The 22,533-nt window shown below is 40.9% G+C and overlaps 1 protein-coding gene across 15 annotated transcripts in view; it reads left to right on the top strand.

Moving 5' to 3' along the window:
- VEPH1 (ventricular zone expressed PH domain containing 1) overlaps positions 1-22,533 on the top strand; it is a 232,580-nt gene that overhangs the window by 32,065 nt on the left and 177,982 nt on the right. For 7 of the 15 annotated variants that reach the window (XR_009764114.1, XM_061637145.1, XM_061637143.1 and 4 more), the window contains exons 4-6: positions 8,452-8,543; positions 10,315-10,596; positions 16,132-16,347. Coding sequence is in view for 14 of the 15 variants with exons in the window: in XM_061637145.1 (XP_061493129.1) it covers positions 10,459-10,596; positions 16,132-16,347 (354 nt within the window). In the remaining variant the exon portion in view is untranslated. Of the gene's footprint in view, positions 1-2,666; positions 2,812-7,263; positions 7,295-8,451; positions 8,544-10,314; positions 10,597-16,131; positions 16,348-22,533 lie in introns of those variants that run through there. The other 8 variants (XM_061637141.1, XM_061637134.1, XM_061637138.1 and 5 more) reach the window with 5 other exon arrangements.

The following is a 22,533-nucleotide window of genomic DNA, read 5'->3' as shown; positions in this document are numbered from 1 at the left end:
CAAAATATACTTTTTTAAACAGGGGAAGGGTTGTAGCTCAGTGGCAGGGCATATGCTTTGCATGCAAAGGTCCAAAATTCAATTTCTGGAAAAGACTATTGCCTGGAATCCTGGAGAGCCAATTCTAGTCATGTCATCAGTACTGAACTAGATGGTATCAAATAGCCTTAGTCAGTATAAGGTAGATTCCTTTGTTCTTAAACGAGGAAAGAGACCCAAGGGCCACAGTGACTCCAAAATCTATTTATGTATCTTATTTACAACATTTACATACCACTTTATTGTAAAAGATTTCAAAGCAGTTTACAGAAGGAATTAAAAGAATAAAATTATTGGCAAAAACAGTTAAAAACCAGGTATTTAAAAACATTCAAAATAATAAAACCAACAATGAGTTAAAAACAGATAAAATACACTTTTATAGCTTCTATCTGCCTGGGTAAGCTTGCCTAAACAAACATGTTTTTAGCAGGTGCTGAAAAGAGTACAATGAAGGTGTCTGCCTAAAGTCAATAGGCAGGGAGTTCCAAAGCGTAGGTGCTGCCACACTAAAGGATTAACTTCTTGCAAGAGCAGAACAATTACGATGTGGCACCCATAACCTGGAAATCACACCTTGCATTTGGCCTGGTAGCAAATCAACAACCAGTGCAGATTTCAGAGCAGAGGTGTTATGTGCTGATAGGGTCTCACTCATGTCAACAATCGTGCCACAGCATTCTGAACTAACTGCAGCCCCCGAGTCAGGTTGTGCTTCATGGGGATTTCTGTGACCTTGGCTCACTGGCTGCCAGTTATTTTTTTTTAGTTTTGGTTTTTGGTTAGGAATCCTGACTGGTTGTGGGAGGCTGAGTTTTCTGCCTTACTCATAGGAATTTTGTTGTGGTTGGTATGGTATTGCATTTAGGAAATCGTTGCTGTCTTTTGCTTTCCTTTTTCTATTTACATTTCATTTACCTCTAACTTCACTCACATCCACAGAAGCAACAACACTGGTTCCATGTGCTCAGTTCAACCCTGTTAAACCCACTGATGATGCACCTTGTTGGTTGCATGATGATTTGTTTCTTGTCCAATAGTGGTAAAAGAGAATACACCTACTGGAAAGTGTGGCTGCAATCGTTGTTGTTCCCAAGCTGCTGTTTGTGAGGGTAGACCAAACCATGTGTGTTTTTTCTCTGTCAATTATTATTCTCTGGAATTGGGTTGGCTGAGTTTATAGCAGCTCACAAGGTATACAGACAAGGGTAGAGCATCTTCTTATTCTTACTAATTTCTCAAACCTTTTTCTGAAGGGTCAAATCTGTACAGAAGTTTGGAGCAGCCATGTTAAAAGGCAGGGGCATTTCAGGCAGAGGGTTGCCAACCCAACTTGGATATGGATATCTTTGCAGAGGATCCCTAGTCAAGCTTTACTAACAACACAATCCAAACCATATGTACTCAGATGTAAGTCTTATTGAGTTCTATGGGGCTTAGTACGTGTGCTTAGAATAGCGTCTTTCAGGGACATCCATCTTTATTCCTGAGTGCTCCTATCTAACATCTCCACAACACTAGGCTCCTTTCTTCCTACAATGGCCTTCTGGTGACTGTCCTGTCCTGAGGGCACTTAAACCCCTCTTGCCAGAAGCAAGTAGGCTTGATTAAATGTTCCCTACCCAGGCTCTATCTTTGAGCTAAGATTTTTGTCTTAATTTGCACTCAGAGACATGTTTTTGTTTGAATTGTATGCTCCAAACAACTGTGGTTGATGCTTAATATATCATCACTAGGGCCCACCAATGTGACATCACTAGAGCCTTCCCATGTAACATCACTTGGGTCTGCCCCTATGACATCACTATGGCCTGACCCAGTGACATCACTAGGGTCTGCCCCTGAAATCTCAGGGTTTGGGATGCTTCTGACTTGGCAACCCCAAGTCAACAATTGTACATTGTAGCTCAGCATTGGCTATACTGACCAGGAGCTTCTCTCCAGAGTTTCAGACAGGGATCTCTCCCAACCCTACCTGAAAATGCTGGGGATTGAATTTGGGATCTTCTGCATGCAAAACAGATGATGTTGTGCAACTGAGCTATAGCTCTTCCCCATAAAGTTATCTGGCAGTTGTTCAAGCTTACTATCTTCTGGGGCCAGTCTCATTAGGGCTATATACCAATATACCAATATCTATATACCAATAGAGTCTGTCTTATCTAGGGACCGAGTTTTTCCATAAATCCGTGTAAATCCGTGCATTTTTGGAAGGCCCTCCACTCCCTCCTTTAGCCTCTTGTATTCCTTTTTTAAAGAGTTCTGTCTCCGAACTTTTCTTTCCCTGAAAAGAGGCCCTGTAACTTATATTAACTTCTGAATGCTCTTTGCTACACTTAGCAGTTTATTCATTAACTGAATAGAAAACCACTCATCTCCCCCTTGCAGGAAAAAAAAAAAACCCAACCCTATGCTATTATAACTGTAATGATTTAAATGTGCAAAATCAACTTCATTGCCTTTTTCATTCTGGCCACTTTGTTTTGTAACCAATTAATCTGGTTTTTGAGAGGCAGAGTTCTGAGGGGGACATGGAGAGAAAAGATTTGTTTGCTTGATTCCACATGCCAACTCCCGGGTAACTGAATAGACTGTACGGTTGGTTTGACAAGGCAGAACACTGAGCCAGCAGCTTCACATACCAGAGGCAGGGGGTTGGTAGGGTGACTCTGACAATTGTAATGGATTTTATCAGGATTTCTCCAAAGGCTTGGCTATTTTGTCTTCAATTATTAAAGCTTTTCAGAGGGTTGTTTCCCCATTTTCTGTGAGGTAATGAATAACTATTAACTTGAACCAATATGCATTCATATTAGCTTTTTCAATGCTGAATGATTAATTGTGTGCATGGGGGCAGGGGGAAAACATAGTCTCGAATGGCTGCATGTCAAAACCTTTCTGAGACAGCATAAAATGCAACCTTAAAAGTTGTGGCAGGTTGGGAGATTACACTAGATATGATAAGCTACAGATGTTTTATGTGTGAATTCACTGCACTAAGTACATTGCTGCTATTTTATATGTGGGCTGGATATGTCATAACTTTGCCACAGATGTTACTGAAAGGGGAAGTAGGTTCTGTTTAGACCTTGATGTTTCACTGTATAAATAGATTAATTTTTCATTGTTCTTAATTTCCCTTCAGGGCTGCCCGGCAATATGTTTTTCTCTTACCATCTTCACTTACAAAATTATTGTGGCAGCCTTAATTTGCGGACAACTTCAGTTCAGGAGAGAGAAAAAAGTCTTGTTGCAAAAAGTTTTTTTAATAGATGCCCAGCTGACAGTTACTGAGGCAGACCCAAAGAACATTGAGGAAATGCTACATATTTGCACTCAGAATATGCTAAATATTATGAAAATAAATGATAACGCTAGCCTATACATATTTGCTCAGAAGGAAGTCTCATTGTGTTCAGTGGGGCTTACTTCCAGGTAGGGTTGGGTGATTATGTCAATGTGGGAAAAGGTTGTGAAAAGAAAGCCCCAAGTATATATTTCCAAAATCATATGACAACTGTTGTTCTGGAATGATGAGAAGGGTGATAAACATATTATGACCAAGGAGAATCAAGAGGAAAATGTACTCTATATTATTCAAAATAAGAAAATGAATGATTGGTGCTCAAACGCTATGATTTGCCACATGTCTGATGGAGCTTTTGGATTGAAGCCAGTTTAGTTTCACTGATTTTAAACTGTCTTTAAGCAAAGTATTCAGCATACATTTAACTAGTTTGTGTGGATCACAGCCAGAGTGCTTGCTTTGTTTCACTGAAATCAATGTGAGCATAGCCTTCATCTTGAATGGAATCAGGTTTGGTGTGTTTTCTTTTGAAGGGTTGGGTTAGATAATTTGTGATTAACTAATTGTGGTATTTCTGAATGCAGATTCACACATCTGTTTTCAGCATCAGATCAAATAGGCCATCAGGTGAGACATTCTTGTGCTGTAGTTCATTCCACTGTCTGGGAGCTACTTTCCCCCTCAATCCATTTAGGTAGGCTCACAATCCTTAGGCAAAACACTCTCCTCAAATTATTGCTATTGTATTACTTTTAAAGGTACAGACCTAAAACTAGTTCTTACATTCTGCTAGTTCAACTGTGTATGTGCATGGCTAAAACAGCCACACATTTTGCTTCCACCGATATGCCAACTGCAATCTAAACTGGATGTAGAGAGCTTGGCCACAATTACCCATGCTCTCGTAACCTCCTGTTTAGACTAGGGTTGCCAGGTCCATGGCCTGAAACTGATCCTGTATCTTTAGGAGAAGAGAAAGTCAGCCAAGTGCAGGTGTTCTTGCAATTCTGTAATGGGAAAAACCACAAGGTGGAATTCTCCCTCCCCCCTCCACAGCTTTTAAAGATACAGAAGACCTCTTGGAGGCCAGGCCTGGCAACCAAGAGGTCTTCTGTATCTTTAAAAGTTGTGCAGGGGGAAGGGAGAATTCCACCGTGTGGTTTTTCCCATTACAGAGCTGCAAGAACACCTGCACTTGGCTGACTTTCTCTTCTCCTAAAGATACAGGATCAGTCTCAGGCCAAGAACCTGACAATCCTAGTTTAGACTACTGCAATATATTATACGTGGGGCTGCCTTGATTTTAGAAACCGTCCAGAAACATTAGCCCCCAAAAAGGACTTTTAACTGGGACTGGTTGCTTCAACCATATTATGCCTGTGCTTTGTCAACTGTACTGGCTCCCTATCCATTTAGAGGCCTGATTTAAAATGCTGGTGTCTTCTTTAAAGCCCTAAATGGCTTGGGATCCAGTTACCCAAAATATTTTCTTCCCCCATATGTACCTATCTGAATATTAGGGTCTTTTCCGGAGACCCTGCTCTGAAAAGCTAGATGAGTAACTACCAGGCCAAGGGCCTTTTGATGGTGGCACCCCAGTTACGAAACAGCCTTTCCAGAAAGGTTTGTCTGACACCATCTTTACAGACAAAGTCTTTCTTGTTCTCACAGGCCTTTTAAATAACTCAGGTAGTCTGGTCCCCTCAGTTTTTAACAAAATCTGTGTTCTAACTTTGGAGTTGCAGTGAATTTTGTTTTCTTTCTGTTTTTGATTTTACAGTTTTATTTTTATTTGTATTTAAATTGTTTTTATTCTTATTTATTGTAAGCTGTCCTGAGAACTTTCATTCCACTCCACAGAGAAATTTGATTTTGTTTGCATTTTAATGAAAAACTGCCTAATTTGCACTTCTTGAGCCAATGAAATGAAGATGATTGCTTGATTGACATGCATGACAAAGGAATGGCAAAGATCTTTATTAGAGGAGCACATGCACAACTTAGTAATGTTAGTGGCAGGGAATGGCTCCCATTTCATTGTGGGTGATGGTGATTTGCAAAAATGACCTATCAGGTGGAAGAAAGCAAAATATATACGTCTGAGAAGCGAGACATAAGACAAAAGGCTGAAGGAAGTGAATGCATGCTGCTTAAGGCAAAGAAAATTAAGGAAAGCAGGAAGTGCAAATAATAAGTTTCAGATATGTAGAAGTTGCCTTAAAAACAGATGTATTGTTCTCTTCTTCAATTTTCAAGAAGTAGGTTTGATTTTGCTGAGCCAAGGGTGGGTCAAAACAGAGCCAGAGAGTTCCTGATTTTGACAACAGTTTAACTCATTTCACTTCAGTCTTGTGCTTATTCCTGGAATATATATAAAAAACAGAGGGTGAAATGAATTTAGGAGTTGTAATCTTGGAGCCATATTACACATAATGATTATATTGTTGCTGATTTTGTTTTTAAAGTGTGCTTAATCAGGTCGTTTCTATTTTCTGTTTTATGGTGCATTACAGCAATGATGTAATGGAGATTTTCTGAGCATAGATGAAAATGGCCAAGCTATCTCTGTCCAAGACGGATTGAAGCTGGTGTACCAACATTTAGTGTTGGGGGGAAAAAACCTCCATTCCACAGTGACTACTTGGGCAGTTAGTGACAAAATTGTATGGAACACTCCCAGACTGCAAATCCTCTCCTTTGGGGGAAGTGCTACCTCATCACCCATAATGTTCATGGCTTCTGTGCATGCATTGAGTTCGGCCACCATTCACCGTTTCAAACATTAATGCATAAGAGGTTACAGGACACACGTGTGTTCCTCTTCCATAGCTGGCTGTCCCATGGGTTCTGTTGAGCTGAGCGGGTGGGTGGTGGCGGCAGGGTAAAGTACCAACTTGCTAGCAGTGTCACTTGTGGGAATTTGTTTCTCACATGCCCCCTCCCTATTCTACTCCTTCATACCATATTAAAAGCCAATGTGGGCATAATCCATCACCTGCTGCTCCTCTCTTCTCCACCAAACCTATTCCAGGCTCCATCCTCTACTCTTAGGCACCAAATGTTTGAAGTCAGAACTTGGCAATCTTAAATCAGTACCATATTTGGTGGAAATAAAATTACTGAAAGCTTCTTTTTATTCGCTTAGCAAGAGCAAGCTACAAGGCTGCTGGGGAATTAGAGCAAACCATGACTTTTGAGGATTGAGAATTATCTTGTTAGAAATCCTCACAGAACTACAGTTCCCAGGATTCCCTAGTTTAGAGGAAATGACAACGAAACCAGTTGAACTCTTTTGCACAGAGGTGGCCTGAGTTGCATATCTATGAAGTGTTCTTGTTCAAGTGCACAAAGATATTTTGTGTGTGTGTGGCTGGGTGTTACCTATGATAAACTGATTCAGTTTGCTGCTACAGGCAGCTTCAGACTCTCTTTGTATTCATGAACAGTTTCTTCTTTGGAGAAAGAATGGTGTCTCCATAGAAATTTCATTCATTTGCTCTCTTTCAAACAAAAAATATTGCAAGCTCACTGGGTCTCTTCCCAGGAGGGGATAGTTTTCCACCAACAGCTCTCTTTTATCCTCTCAAAACAATAGGCACCCAAGTCGAACAGGCTTTTTTCTATTTTATCCCAGGAACAGAGGCTTTCATTCACAGATAAGGCCACACTGCCTTTAGGTTCATTCTGATCATCTGACCAAGTCCTTGGTAACTTTTTAGGCTGCTTTAGTCTGCATTCTTCAAATTCTTTGTTCATGGCCCTGTAATTAACAGCTTCAGGTTCAGTGAGTTTAACAGTAGATTCCATAATTTTCCTTTAGTTGTGCCCTTGGGTGCTAGACTGTTGCAACAAACAGGCAAAGCTGCACAGCAACCCCGAGTCTCAAAAAAAATACACAACTTTGTAGCTGGGGGAGGACCCTACCTGTGGATGCCGTTCTGGAGTCAGGTAAAACCTTGGTTTGCATCATATATACTTGTGTTAGGTTCTTTTCTAAAACAAAATCATTAATACTGAAAAAGCACCTCTGTTTTGAACCTGGTTATTCTCATACCACAATAATTTTATTGCTTTCAAGTAGTCTTTCATTTATGCTGCTGTATCAGGCAGAGAACCTGACCTGTCTGTGCACTTTAGATTTAGCTCTTGATTTATTGCTAGGCTGTGTTTGTTACAACCAAATTGTATACTCATTTGTGGATACCTCTGTGATACTAGTTTTTAAAAGGGGGAGAGGGAAACATGACAGATGTCCATTTTATGGCAGGAAAAATAATATATGAACTCCGTGTTTTTATAGAGGTATTTCTTGCCACTATACTTTGTTGTACTCTACGTGGTGGGTTTTTTTAAATTGTATTGACAATGAATGGTATTAAATCAGTGTCATTGGGATTAATGGAAGGAGGTGGTTCAGTGCAAACTATTTTACTCTCCCAGCTTTGCAGTTAAAGGTCAAACTGACATTTCAGGTGAGATACAATCTGGATGTTTTCAGTAGGATCAGTCTGAAAATTACAACTGTGTGCTTTCTGAGCTTAGAATCAGTGACTACATTTTGTACCAGTGTTGAGAGGCATTGACAGTGTAGTGTGCACTGGAGATGACCTATTCCTACTGCAGCCTATTGGGATTTATCTGAATGTAAAACTGCCTACCAAGGTAGCATATATGGTTCTTTCCTTTTTATCCTCACAACAACCTTGTGAGGTAGATTAGGCTGTGAGACTGTGACTGGCCAAAGGTCACCTTATGAGCTTCAAGGCTGAGTGGGGATTTGAACCCTGCTGTCCTAGGTTCTAGTCCAACATTAATCACTACGCCACACTGGCTCTTTGTCCCATGGTAGCCTATGTGAATTAGACCCTTGGTGTCACTGAAGGCTGCTTCATCATACATCACAGCTGTGACCTCAATAGTGGCCCCACACTCACTCTGAAAATTTGTGGAGCAACTGTTGGATCGCTTCTGTGCTGCGTTCATAAGATGAACCTATTTGTGTGAACTGATGCTCCCATTCGGCTACTGTAGGCTACTACTGTATATACTCCGATGGCAGTCACATGCAAATCTTGTCGTAATGTATAAACCCGCTATTTGTTTAGAGCAGAACACTATTGAACATTTATTTCTAATTCTACAATGAAGATACCCAGTTGCAGAAAGCCTGAAGGCACACCACCTGCTATTATTTCAGGTATGAAGCCAGGGGGAGGGGCACATGCTTTTAAAAAATTGATACTTTTTATCAAATGTAAAATATTGAGGCTTTCTTTATTCCTATTGTATTTCTATTTAAAATATTCTCATGACAGATTGCTAGCAGTTGACAAGTTGACTAAACCCAAATGCTGCAGGTTTACATGGTAACCCTTAACTTTTTTTTAAAAAAAGTGCTGTACACATTGCACAGACCCTAAGTTAGTATTTATAGGAGGTTGTTGGTTGTACCATAGTTTGTACTATGGCTAGCTGCTATTATTGCACAGCAGTCAGTGGAGTCTGTGTCTGTGTGTGCATCTTGGATTGGCCACTGTTGTTGCATGGCAACTAAGGTGTCCCTTAACTGGGAGGCATGATTTGGCTACAGCAGAGACAGGGATTAGATTGGGGATGCATGGTGCAACCTCTGTGTCCAAAGAGTAACTACAAGGAACCAGTATGGGATAATGCTGAGTACATCTGCAGGGTGTTGCTAGCCACTCTCTGGGTTGGTTCACTGTGCAGCTCTGGCCTGCCCCATTTCTCTGATGCCAAACACCTCCGTCTGGTAGAGGGACAGACCCTTTTCCATTCAGTCACCATGGAGCAATGACTTGATAGTGTGTTCATTCCTCTGCACATAATGTTACTTGACACAGTTCTAGGTGTGGCTATGTAAGTTTCCTTGATGGGAGCCCACCTTGGAATAAATAATTTGCTTCTGTGTAAATGTCTCACTTCTTCACTGGCCAGTATAAGGGCCCGTTTCTCTTTCCAAATGTTTTATTCTCTCACAAATATTTCTTCCATGAATTCCAAATTCTTGTAACCCATTTAACGAGAATGTTAGTCTGCCCATCATTCTAACTTGCTAAAATTCTCCCATCTGCATATCTAAACTTTGTTTCCCATTTCTATAATATGTGCACCACTTATTTCCATGTATGTTTATACTTAAAATTATGAGAATGCACCCTGTCTTGAAACGATTCTCCACATAAGCAACATGGATGTTTCTTACTAAATAACTCCCATTCACACACATTTCAGAAGTCCCTCTCAGAGGAAGTCTGGGTAAATGAGTTCAGAAACATGTTCTACTATGGAACAAAGTAAAACTACTGGGCCAAGGGAAGAACTCACATTCAGCAATTCCAGAAAAAAAGTGCTCTGTACTGCTTGGTCCTGTCAAGATACTAGGAATATTAAGCTGGTGTCTTCCAAGGCACAAGTGCTGAGCCAACTCTCTCCAAACGCTGCAGAGACTGCTTAGTTAGGGTAGTTAGGGAAAGTAGTGAGTCAGAGTAGACAGGTATATGAAGCACACCGCTTGGGATGTAACCATAACTTTAATAAAAAGGGGAAAAGACATCACCTCGCCTCAGTCTGAATCCTTCGTCTCTTGTGATTTTTCTGTTATCTGCTGTTTTCACTGTTCAACTTTCACATCCATACATGGAGATTGGGAATACCATGGTGAATGATTGTGAGTTTAGTGTTCAGTTATACATCTTTGCATTTGAGGACCTTTTCTAGTTCTCTCATAGCAGCCCTCCCCAGTCCTAGCCTTCTTCTGATTTCTTGACTATTGTCTCCAGTTTGGTTAATGACTGTGCCGAGGTATTGGTAATCCTTGACAAGTTCAAAATTACATATAATACTGGTTTCTATGTACTAAATGATCTAGGATTTCTTCTTTTTAAAATTGTAACAAAATTGTAAAATTGAAACGCCACCATTTTTGTTACTTTATTTCTTCCCCTTAGGCTACGGCAGAAGAGATCCCAAAATATGTGACAAAATTCCTACGCATTGAAGTGGAACATTTTCTGGATTATGGATTATTATGTTACTAATGTGGGCTGAAACACATTCTGTACACTGAAAGCTGGGTGGCAGAAGAATCAACTATGCATCATCTCTTTGGGCTAGTTTTGGGACAAAGGGATCTTTCACGTGCAGGGGACCTCTTCTCCTTAGACGATTCTGAAATAGAAGGATGCCTGTCGGAAACTCTCAAGGAAATAAAAATAATTAGTTCGTCTCCAGTAAGTAATACATTTAATGCTCTCTCTTTGCACATGAGATGAAATGTATTATATGGATCAGAAAATGTGAGATCAGGAACGCAAGTTTGGTTGCTGGAGTTTGTCTATAACAGTGCAATTGGGACAAAATGTGGATGGGAAAACAGGTATTTTTCTGCTTTGCATAATTTTTGCTACATTGCACCAGCTCCTTATTATACATAGCATTTGAAAACCATTACACAAAAGGATTTCCCATTTTTTTAAAAAATGTACAAATTAATTCCCACTAGAGGGCATCAGTGATACAAAATTGGCGTAGAATGCATGTTCATATGATTTTCAAATTCAAAATCACAAAGATGTAATGTGAGTGGAGCCTTAAAAATTATACAGATTTCTCCAAGATCCCCAGGCCCAAAAGGAAATCATGGAGATAGTACAAAGAGGAGTGAATCAAAGGAGCAGGGTATAGAGCACTTTACTTTTGAAGAATGGAATGAGAATGTGAGGCTTTTTAAACTTAGCAAAAAAGATCACTGTGGAGGAAGGAACCTGATAGTGATCTATGGCATTATGAAAAGTGCAGATTAACACCAGAACTTGGGGTCATCCCTTCAGGTTGATTGGCAGGAGGATGGGAAGAAACAAAAGGAAGTACTTCGTTCTGAAGTGTGTGATCAATTTACAGGCTTCAGTGCTACTCTGATGCATACAAATGGAAATGATTTTTAAAATTAATAGAAAAATTAATTTCCGCTGATTATTAGCCATGGTGGCTAAAAAAATGAAACAGCCATGTTCAGAGGCAGTGTATGTTTAGTTCTTATAAACTGCAATAAACAACTGCAGCAGTAATAGCTATTTTTCAACTTCACTTGTCACAACATAATTGCCAACATCATTGTCTGCTGTGTTCTCATTGTTTTCTCCTTCCCTGGCTATTCCTTCTGGTTCTTTTTTAGAGCCCAAATTACTAGTCAGGATCAGGACCACAATAAAGCTGGATATTCCTCCATCATTGGCAGTCAACAGCTTACTAAATCCCTATATTAGTGCTAGTTCTCTCTGTCTAGTTGGAAGGTTTTCTCAACACTTCCTGTCTTCATGCTTCTGGGATCTGGCTTGTTTATACAGTATTGACATCCAGGGCTTCAGTTACATCTTGGCCAGCTGGTCCCCTTTAGCTTCAGAGTGGCTCTGACTCTATCACTGTTCAGTTTAATTGTGGGAGTCACTCCCCACCCCAAATCTGCTTCACGTTCCCTAATGAAACATTTTAAAATATATTAATACTTGAACTCAGTTCTGCTCCAGGAGCAGGAGGTACAGAAGAGACATAGGGCTACCTGATCACTGAGATGGTGAAGGACTACCATTAAGGAGGGGCCAAGGATTGGGATTAGCAGTCTTCAATAAGATACTTCCCTGTCAATAGACCCTTTATAAATTCTAAACATGCCACATCACAAGATGTGGGTTCACTGTCAGCATAATGTTTTCTGTGAGGGTTTTTTTTATTCCCTTAAAGGATTGGTGAGCCAGTCTGTAATTATCAGTCCAAAGCTGACCTGAAAGAGCACCTGTAATTCAGTGGCCTTTCAGTACAAGAAGTATATAGTGGTTACAGACAAAGAAGGTAAGTGGCCATTGGTGCTGGCTGAGGAACTCATTGGGCACAAGCCCAACCACTGAGCCTCAGGTCCCCAAGCACATGACCCCTAAGCTTGGACCTCAAAAGTTTGCAGCCATTGAACTACCTTGCATTACCACTGAGCCAGTGCATCAACACAATCAGTGTATCCAGATGAGCTCATGAAAAGATGAAGTGTCAGGCTGCAGGCCAGAGAGCTTCCCCTTTAAGGCTCTGCACTCCTTAACAGGAGAGAAGAGCCGGAGAAGTGTAATCAGACATGGGAAGCATAAAAGGTCTCAGTTGAGACTGAGCTTTTGGTGGAACAAGTTGTTTACTCCCTAGGCTCTGTCTGAAAGACTTAGCCACTACCCTTGTTTGCAGTACTCCTAATCTTGACTAAAACTTGCCTGTTTCCTGCTTGTCTTCTCCTTCCATCCCTGTCTGTTCACTGGATTTGAACCCTCTTGACCTGCCCATAAGCTCTACTTTACCTGGATAGGTTTGGGATAAAATGAAAGTGAAACCATAAGAACAATCATAAAACAAAGACTGAAGATGCAACAAGATCTTAGCAGCAGCTAAACACAATTAGCAGGAGTAAATTTAAATGTAAAAGGCCTGGGAAAAGAAAAAAAAGTATTTGCTTGATGCAAAAGCAGGTGCCAGGCAGTCTTCTCTGGGGAGAGCATGCCATAATTGAGGAACCACTCTTACCTGCTTTCCAGATGGCAGGGACACCAGTAGAAGGCTCTCAAGAAAGGATCTTAACATATGATTAGCCAAGTACATATAGAGAGAGTCTTTCATGTACCCTGATTCTAAACCATAACTAGCTTTAAAGTTCACAATTAGCATTTTGAATTGAACCTGGAAATGGACTGGGAGGAAGTGCAACTGGGGTAGAACTACCACAATATGATTGTGATGTCCAGTTCTAGTCAGTAGCTTAGCTGTCACTTTCTGAAGTAAGTGCAATTTCTGAACAGTCTTCAGAGTCTGCCTCATGTAGAGTGCATTATAGTAGCCTATAAACAGTACTGTTAAGAGTCTGACTATCTTAAATACTGTGAATGGACCCTTTGCCTCCATGGTTGGCGACAGCGTGCTTCTGAATACCAGTTGCTGGAAAACACAGGAGGGGAAAGTGCTTTTGTGCTCGGGTCCTGCTTGAGGGCTTTCCATTGGGGCATCTGGTTGGCCACTGTGTGAATAGGTTGCTGGACTAGGTGGGCCATTGGCCAGATTCAGCAGGCTCTTCTTGTGTTCTTAATTAATCTTAGAAATTGGACAAAATAATATTAATCTCTTTCCAGTCTTGGGAAGATTGCACCCTCCAGTTAGTGGCGGTGCAGAGTGTTTCTGAAGCTGGCTCCATTTGTTATAATGTGGTTGTTGCAAAAAACCCCAAAATGCTTCTGTGTGGTGGAGGCTCCATGAGGGTGCTCTCTTGTTATTGCTGCTTCCTTCTACACTAGCACCAGGCCTCGCTCAAGTGAAGCACACAGGTGCAATTTAAAAAGTGCCCTTCAGGTTAAAAAGCACTGAGAATATCGTATTTTGTTGGTTTAGGTTTGAGTACAACCATCTAAAGTCTTGGCCTGGCTTAACACTGGAGATGAAGCCTTGAAAAATGGTCACCAAGAATAGTTGGGTATTTCTCTAATTTGTTGATCCCCCAGGAGGATCCCTACGCCTGTGCAGCCTCTGAGACGGGCTCCAGTCTTGGATGAAACTTATCCAGTTTAAATTCAGTCAGAAGGCTCTTTTCTGACTGGGAATAATTTCTTCCGGTTAAAGAAGAAACGTGAGATTTCCCACATTAGCTTTGTTTTGATTGTTGGAGTCTGGAATTCGTCAGAATTCTCTGTCTTCCAGCAGCTCAGACAGAGCGAGGATTTTTATGCTAGCTCAGCTGGATAAGTGACCCGTTTTTTTTTATACGGATTAACAGGCAAACATCCTCCTGTCTACATTCATCATTTTCTTATCTATACAGCTAAAGAGATTTGTCAAAGTAACAGCAATTGAGATAACCTAGGTGAGGTAAGACTTTCCTTTTTTTGTTCGCGGAGCTAGGGGGGAAGAAAATATAAATAGCTTATCTTTTTTTTTTTTATTGCAAAAAGCTGACATGGAAAATGGCATTCTAAAGATTACAACGGGCGAGAGATTTCTGATTGGAGGAGATAAGAAATCTTTTTGATCTACGGCTGGGACTATTTTTCCTGATCTACTTTTTTTTTGACGAATCTGCTCATTCTCTCTGCTACTAGCTATTTCGACGCTGTGAACTAAAGCTGTTCTTACACTTTCAGGCAGATAAGAGATAAGGGCTGTCTAGCGTGTGACGTTAGTTTGTTGGAAAAATTAACTCCTTTGTAACTGGTTAAAGAAATAAGCTGCTCTTTGTTTGGGACATTGAAAATTGAAGGAGTTTTGTTCCTTTGGCTTTAAGAATGACAATTAAGAAGACCATGGATGTACAAGAAGGGACTTTATCTCTAGACATGTTTCAGAAAATAATGAATGGGATTAACTCAATAAAACAAGAACTGAGAAATAATAGACAAGCGTGGAGAATTGAATTTTACGAAATGAGACAGGAGCTGAAAGAAACTCAGGATTCTATGAGAAAGGAGAATAAAGATAGATCTGGAAAACAAAAAAAAGATGAAAGAGAAATTAAAGGCAAGGTTCAAACTATGGAGACTGGCTTAATTATGGACATGAAAAAAGATTTGGATTTCCTGGCTGTGATGGATCCTGGAGACAAATATTACAGTTTGGAATTCAGCGCTGTCCCTGAAGGAATTGAAGAGATTGGAGATAAAGATATTATCGGTTCAAAAAAATTCTTGGACTGGAAGGATCTGATGGAACTTGAAATGGAGAAAGTTAATAGAATTAATCCCTGTCTTGTGTCAATGGAAAAACCTTCAAGAGATGTACTAGTGTATCATGTGGAAAAGAGGAACAGAGATGCGGCTTTGCAACAATACTTCAGTGATACGTTTGGATTTGATGGCAAGAAAATACCTGTGATGGAGGAAATTCCTATCAGACTTTTATTATATGACTATGACAGCAAGATTTTTGGGTGCGTAAAGATGGAAGATGGACCCAATATGGATAATGACAGAAGAGCGATTTAAAATCACTGGACTTAGTAGATTTGATGAGTTGGATTAATTGGCATGTTTATTTAGAAAAAAAAAATTGATTGACATATATCTCAAGGATTGGAAACTTCTCTTTGACTTTTTGTGGAAGATTAAAATGATATGATGTTAATGAGATTTGAAACCAACTAAGATAACTGTTGGAGGAAGGTGATTTTATAATCTATTAAGAGATAGGTCTGTTACATATTATAGATTTATAGTTGAATTATAGTGTTTTGAAATTACTGGATTTAGTAGATTTGATGAGCTGGATTAATTGGCATGTTTATTTAGAAAAAAATTGATTGATATATATCTCAAGGATTGGAAACTTCTCTTTGACTTTTTGTGGAATATTAAAATGATATGATGTTAATGAGATTTGAAACCAACTAAGATAACCGCTGGAGGAAGGTGATTTTATAATCTATTAAGAGATAGGTTTGTTATATATTATAGATTTATAGCTGAACTATGACAAATCGGAAGTCAATATTTTTATATATATGTATTTTTTTTTGTATTGTACTAGTTATTGATTTGTGTTGTTTTCTTTTTGTATTATTTTGGTTTTGAAAATTAGAATAAAAATTAATTGAAAAAAAAAATAATTTGTTGAATGGTGATGCAAATAAAATAGAAAGTTATACTTAAAACCATATATTTATGTGGTGTCTGGGAGAGATTCAACCTATGTGATTCATTCTGATCACACTTGGGAACCATAGATAGCTTCACGAATTGTTTTGTTTCAACCAGGACTACAAAACTAATGACAATGACCAAGCAGTTGTGGAGATCTGTATCACTCGAATCACCACAGCCATCAGGGAAACAGAGTCCATAGAGAAACATGGGAAGGCCCTTATTGCTCTCTTGGAGTCTTGCCTAGAGCACAATCTTAAACCTTCAGGAAAAGATGAAGACACACCACATGCAAAGATTGCTTCTGATATTATGAGCTGCATTTTGCAGGTAAGAATGTACTGCAAAGAGTACCGCATTAAATCAAGTCGCATTGCCCTTGAGAATGATTAATGCTTGCTTTCATGAACAATTGGAGATTAATTGGAACAGCTTTCTGGCCATTGAAGAACTCCCCTAGACTTGATTTGGAATCTTCTCATATTCATGAGCTTTCCCAGATACCTCTTTCTCTCTCAACATTCCCCCCCTCCAAAAAGTTCATCTTTTGAATTATCTCTAGGCTTCTTATGGTGGATGTTCCTTATCATATTGCCTTATCATTTTAAGTTTCTCTCAAAATAGCATCCATTTTTTGTCCACTCCTGGACACCAAATATAGTTTGCATAGAGCTGTGCTAAAGTCCCAAAATAATTGGATTATTTTTTAAAAGACCAAGGGACCTCTGCAGTCCCTGAGCTATTAGTTCACGGGGCTAATGCACTTTCAATTTCTGTGTGACTTGGCAATGAAAGGCTGTCCCTCACTGAACATACTCTTGCATATGCAATTACAAAGCAGCCTCAATGCTGCTTTGTGGGCAGGTGTATAGAATCTCCTTTTGCATCCTGAGCCAGAGAAGACCTTCTTGGGGAAATTATTAACAATTCATCTGAGCATTACGAGTGGTCAAATTTGTATTTTGAATTTATGAACATTAGGGAATATCATTGCTACTTGTTGGAAAATCCAGAGGTCTGCTGGTGGTACTACATATTATGAGAAACAAAGGACTGCTACTGAAAACAGCATCCCTCTGATCAATTATCTCCCACCATAACACACTGCAAATCTTACACTATGTCCTGAATTTATTACGTTATGCATTTCCCCACATCAGTTAGCAGCACCTGTATTTGAAGGGAAATACACACCATTTTGATGTGAGGCCATGAAGTATGTTTTACTACATGTTGCAAAAGGGAAAGTGGAGCACTCTACATGGGGCTGCTATTTTTGGTGTTTCTCATTAAGTGCTGTTCCACCGTTACTCTTAGTATCAAAATATACAGTCACAATCTCCAATGGAACCAATTTACATGGTACATGAGGTTAAGTCCATATACAGTGATGTCCTGTATTCATTTATACAGTGACTGGCATATTAACCTTGAAAAGTGGGTTGCAGGGCTAGAAAGGTCTGAAGAAAGAAGACAGGTCCAGGACAAAACAAAAGTATTGCATCTCAAGGACTAAGTCTGAGTATGGATGTAGGTCCAGAGAATAACTGGCCAGGAAACTGTTCCCTTTTCCTGACAAGGCATGAGACTGACCCAGAAAGGGGGTGTGTATACTCATTAAATGCCCAGAGTCCAACATATCAGGGTAACATTTACGTTAACTACAAAATGTGTAGAATCAGCCAATCAGATAAGGATTTTTTTTCTGCTGTGAGGTACCTTCTGGTAGTTGTCCACCCAATTATATAGCTAGGCCCTTGCCCTTGTAGCTTGTTTTCAGTTTTAATCCTGCCATTCCTGACAGCAAACTTTCAACAGTACAAAAATGTTTCTTGCTATCTGTCAGCTCTTCACTGAGACAGCAGTGTCAGTGGGGGTGCAGGCAGGGCTGGAGATGCCTTGGTAATTGCCAGGCCGTAAGTCCTCAGCCAGCAGCTTGGCTATAAATCTGCCAGGCTAGCAAGGAGGAAGCAAGATAAGGGCAGAGGCCGTTCAAAGCTTACGTGCCAAGCCAGAAATCCAGAAGAGACGTCAGTGAAGGTCCGGGTCTAGTTTGCCGAGAGATCAGTCCAAGTCAAGGGTCAGGGGATAGGAAGACACACAGTGGTCACGCCTGACGTTGTAGTCAGCAACAAGCTGAAGCCAAGGTTTGACTTTTAAGGAGCAGGTTTGTCAGCAGGTGTGAGCCATCAGCGTTTTGGCCTTAAGTGGACAGGCCTGCCCCTCTTCTACCTGATCTTCTGTTGTCTACGTTCTGCAGGTGAGGAGGGAGTATCCTGTTCACTTTCTGCGTCTGGCTGAAGGGCGTCAGCTGTGTCTGGGGTGCTCTGCAGCTGAGGGGGAGAAGGAGCTGGGTTCTCAGGAGTTTCCTCCATTTCTCCTTCTGGGTCTGCTGCTTCTGGGTCTGCTGCTGTTACTCCCGAGTCATCCTCGTCTGATGAGTCCTCTGACGGGGCCATGACACTATCTAGCTCTGGCTACCATTCAGAAGTAACCTTAAAGATCTGTGTTGCTTTAAAAATCATATTAATCTCTTTTGACTCTGGGCTGTTTCCATCCAAAAAGAACAGGAACATGATATCAGAAAGAGAGAGAGAGCTTCTAGACCTGGTTTCACATCAGTGTAGTGGCAAATTAAAACTCTCTGTATGCCCAGTTCTGTTTGTTTCAGCTTCAAAATTCTAGGACTGGGTCTAAGTAAACATTTTATACAATGAAAGTTGAAAAAATATCCTCAATCCAAGACAGGTATTGATTTCTAGAAATATAATTCTTTAATAAACAGACCAAGCTCCCGTTGTCTCTAACAAGAGTTTGGCAGAGGAGGTGTAGGGAGAAAGAGACAGACAAAAACCAAAGAGGACTGTGAAACCGTGGGCTTTAACCATGTGCTCTGAAGGACTCCATAGCAGCTTGATTGGAAGGGGCGTGGCCTGATAGTTGCTGGCTGAAGGGGTGTGGTTTGATAGCTGCTGGCTGAAGGGGCATGGCCTGATAGTTGCTTAGTGCAACTAGGAGCAGCTGTGTGTGCTGGGAGTTTTCATTCTGTTTCCTGACTTGTAACTGAGCAGAGCAGAGGGAGCTGTGTCAGCTGGTCCAGAGGAGATAAAAGTGAGCCAGCCCTCAGAGAGCAAGTGAACGGGGAGAGCTAACAGGAGTTCAGCAGTGCAGTTTGGCAGGTGAGGTCAAGGGGGAGGTCCCTAACAAATTTTTCCTTTGTATGGCATACCACATACCGGTGGGACTCTCCTATTTACCCTGAAGGAGGACAGGACAAAGCACAGGCCATTCCAATACAATTAGAAAGAAAGAAACAAAAGGCAGTAGAGACTATGGACGGGAAGGACACTCCAGTGGCAGTGACCGGCAAGGTGTGTGCAATGTTTTTTTTCTTGCCTGAGAACAACATGGCAAACACATGCAACAAGTGCAAGCTGGTGGAGCTGTTGGAAGAAAAAGTGAAGGGCCTGGAACAGTGGGTGGTCACACTGAATAGTATAAGAGAAGATGAAGAGTTCTTAGATAGAACCCTGGAACAACAGCAGGAAAGAGAAGTACAGGAGGTGGAAGAAGAAAAGCATGTTGAAGCAGAAGAGACTGTTGTGGAGAACAACAATGAAGTGGAGGGAAAGGGTGACAGGAGCAGAACAGCTGGAAGACACCCTTTCAGAACCTCTTCCAGGCACTTGAGGATGAGACTAGAGGACAGTCTGCAGGGAAAGAATAGCAGGAGACCCCATGCGACAGCGAGTAAGAGGCTGAAGCTCAGTCAAGCAGAGGCAATGAAACCACACGCTACGACAAGAAGAAGAGATGAGTAGCAGTGGTGGAAGACTCCCTACTGCGTGGGATTGACACCCAAGTATGCCGAGAAGATCCATGGACTTGCTAGGCACGCTGCTTCCCTGGAAGACAGATAAGAGATGTGGTGAAAGGGTTGCCATCACTCATAAAGTCCACTGACAGATATCCCTTTCTTCTCATCCATGTGGGAACGAATGATACTTGCAAGTGGAGCTACGAAGAAATTGCATCAGACTTTGAAGCTCTGGGAAGGAAACACAAGGACTTTGGGGCCCAGATAGTTTTCTCGTCCATCCTTCCTGTACTTAGAAGAGGAGTGGAAAGAGAGAGAGAAATACTCCAGGTAAATGACTGGCTACAAAGGTGGTGCCGATGCAATAGATTTGGGTTCTGGGACCATGGGCTACACTTCCTGGAAGATGGACTGCTGGCAAGTGATGGGTTGCACCTCAATAGGACTGGGAAGAATGTGTTTGGCCAGAACATGGAGAAATTCATCAGGAGAGCTTTAAACTGAATCCTAATGGGGAGGGAGATGTAAACTTGGTGGTAATGACTAACCAAGGCTTGTGCATGGTAAGAGGATCTGAGAGAACTGCTCTAATGGGGCCCAGTAATAGTTTTCATAAAAATGTAGGAAGGAAGCCAGGCCATAAATCACATGGTCTTCGATGTCTGTATACTAATGCCCAGAGTATGGGAAACAAACAGGACAAACTTGAACTCATCATACAGGAGAGTAAATACGAATTGATAGGTATAACTGAAACTTGGTGGGATGACTCTCATTTTTCATTTCATTTCATTTATTAAATTTATATACCGCCCGACTAGCAATAGCTCTCTGGCTATACTGGAATGCCGCAGTTGAAGGATATAACTTGTTCAAAAAGAACAGAAGGAATAGAAAGCAAGGCGGAGTTGCACTATATGTTAAAAATATATACCCCTACACAGAAATACAGGAGGATGACCTTGGTAGCTCCACTGAGAGTATCTGGATTGAAATTAATGGGGCAAGGAATAAAAGGAATATGGTAGTTGGAGTCTACTACTGACCGCCCAGTCGAGAAGACGAGGATGAAACTTTTGCTAAGCAAACTGCCAATGTTTCAGGGAGGCATGATGTAGTAGTTATGGAGGACTTCAGTTACCCCAATATCTGTTGGGAGACAAATTCTGCCAAACATGGCCCCTTCAAGAAATTCCTGAATTGTGTTGGAGATAACTTTCTCCTACAGAAAGCGGAGAAAGCAACTAAGAGGATCAGCTATCCTTGAATTGATTCAACCAGTAGAGATGACTTGGTGGCAGTTACGGGAACTCTGGGGAAAAGTGACCACGGTACACTTGGTTCTTGATTTTAAAGGAAGCAAAAGCTGAGAGTAGCCGTACACATACTTTGGAATTCAGGAAAGCCGATTTTAATAAACTCAGAACAATGGTAAATAAGGTTCCATGGCAAGCAACCCTAATGAGAAAACCCAAGATGGGTAGGAGTGTCTAATAGAGGAAATCCTAAAGGCACAATAGCAAACAATTCCATCAAGGAAAAAAGGGGGGGAAATAGCAGAAGAAGCCAACATGGCTTCATAGAAAGCTTAGAGATGACCTGAAAACAAAAAAGGACACATACAGGAAGTGGAAGGAAGGCCAGACCACAAAGAAAGAGTACAGACAGGTACCACAGAATTACAGGGATGGCATCAGGAAGGTTAAAGCTGAGAATGAGCTGAGGTGAGCAAGAGATGCCAAAAGCAACAAAAAAACTTTCTTCAGGTACATCCATAGTAAAAAAATGGAGAAAAGAAATAGTGATATAGCTACTCAGTGAGCATGGCAAAATGATAACAGATGACAAAGAGAAGGCAGAAGTCCTCAGTTCCTACTTTCGCTCACTCTTCTCTCAAAAGAGGATCTTTGACCCTCCTGGGACACATGAAGTTGAACGGGCACGATTGCAGCTTGAGATTGATAGACAAATGGTCAAGGAATACCTAATCACTTGAATGAGTTCAAATCTCTGGAGCCCAATGAACTGCATCCTAGAGTATTGAAGGAACTGGCTGAAGAACTCTCAGAAAGACTGTCCTTGCGAAATAGTGGAGGAGGGGTGACATGCCGGATGACTTGAGGAGGGCTAATGTTACCCTATCTTCACAAAGGGCAAAAAGGAGGACAGTGGGAACTACAGACCAGTCAGCCTCACACCAATCCCTGGGAAAATTCTGGAGTAGATTATAAAGCGGTCAGTCTGTAAGCACCTTGAAAACAATGCAGTGATTACTAGAAGTCAATATGGATTTATGCTGGCAAACTAATCTTATCTCATTTTTTGATCGGGTAACCTCCCTGGTAGACTGTGGGAATGCTGTGGACATAATATATCTCGACTTCAGCAAAGCTTTTGACAAAGTGCCCCATGATATTCTGATTAGCAAGCTAGCTAAATGTGTACTGGATGAAACAACTGTCAGGTGGATCCACAGTTGGCCATGGAATCGTACTCAAAGAGTGCTTATCAATGGTTCTTTCTCAAACTGGAGGAAGGTAATGAGCACGGTACTGCAGGGCTTGGTCCTGGGCCTAGTGCTCTTCAACATTTTTATTAATAACTTGGATGAGGAGGTGCAGGAAATGCTTATTAAATTTACAGATCATACAAAATTGGGAGGGATAGCTAATATCTTGGAAGACAAACAAAATTCAAAG

Source organism: Rhineura floridana, chromosome 7 (genome assembly GCF_030035675.1).
Source record: "Rhineura floridana isolate rRhiFlo1 chromosome 7, rRhiFlo1.hap2, whole genome shotgun sequence".
NCBI lineage: Eukaryota > Metazoa > Chordata > Lepidosauria > Squamata > Rhineuridae > Rhineura > Rhineura floridana.
The sequence above is the reverse complement of the archived record's forward strand: the minus strand, read 5'-3'. Positions and strand labels throughout refer to the sequence as shown.